Source organism: Suricata suricatta, chromosome 6 (genome assembly GCF_006229205.1).
Source record: "Suricata suricatta isolate VVHF042 chromosome 6, meerkat_22Aug2017_6uvM2_HiC, whole genome shotgun sequence".
Classification (NCBI taxonomy): Eukaryota; Metazoa; Chordata; class Mammalia; order Carnivora; family Herpestidae; genus Suricata; species Suricata suricatta.
In genome coordinates this window covers 42,683,545-42,683,994 of record NC_043705.1, presented here as the reverse complement: position 1 = coordinate 42,683,994, position 450 = coordinate 42,683,545, and the positions used below count along the sequence as shown (strand labels likewise).

The following is a 450-nucleotide window of genomic DNA, read 5'->3' as shown; positions in this document are numbered from 1 at the left end:
GCACTGCCCGCCCGCTGGCCGGGCCGACAGGCAGAGCTGTAGCCGCCACCCGCTCCTCCACCGCCACTGCTGCCTCCGCCGCCACCGCCGCCGCCCGGCCGGCAGCAGAGCCGTTTCGCGGGAGGAGGCTGCTGTCCGCGCTCCGCCATGACCGCGCCGCTTCTAACCCGACAGCGGAAGTGCCGGGACCCTATAAACGGCACAAGGAAGCGCGACACGCACACGCCGCGGCGACGCCACGCTGCCATCTAGGGCCCGCCGCTCCTTGTACGGGCACGAGAGGCGGGACCTGCTCCGTGACGTCGAGGTTGAGGCGGGGAACCGATAGGGGGACCTAGGGCTAGGGGCGGGGCCTATGTAAATCGCTGAGCTGAAACATAAATAGAGCACTCCGCGGACACGGGGGTAGCGGGGGCGGCGAGATTGGGTGCCCGACGGGTTGTGAGAATG

General features: G+C 69.8%; 1 protein-coding gene across 1 annotated transcript in view; it reads right to left on the bottom strand.

Annotated features, from left to right (window-relative positions):
* ZSWIM6 (zinc finger SWIM-type containing 6) overlaps positions 1 to 248 on the bottom strand; it is a 199,820-nt gene extending 199,572 nt beyond the window's left edge. The window contains exon 1 of the mRNA XM_029941210.1: positions 5 to 248. Within this exon, the coding sequence (XP_029797070.1) occupies positions 5 to 248 (244 nt within the window). The remainder of the gene's footprint in view (positions 1 to 4) is intronic.
* Positions 249 to 450: the final 202 nt, after the last annotated feature.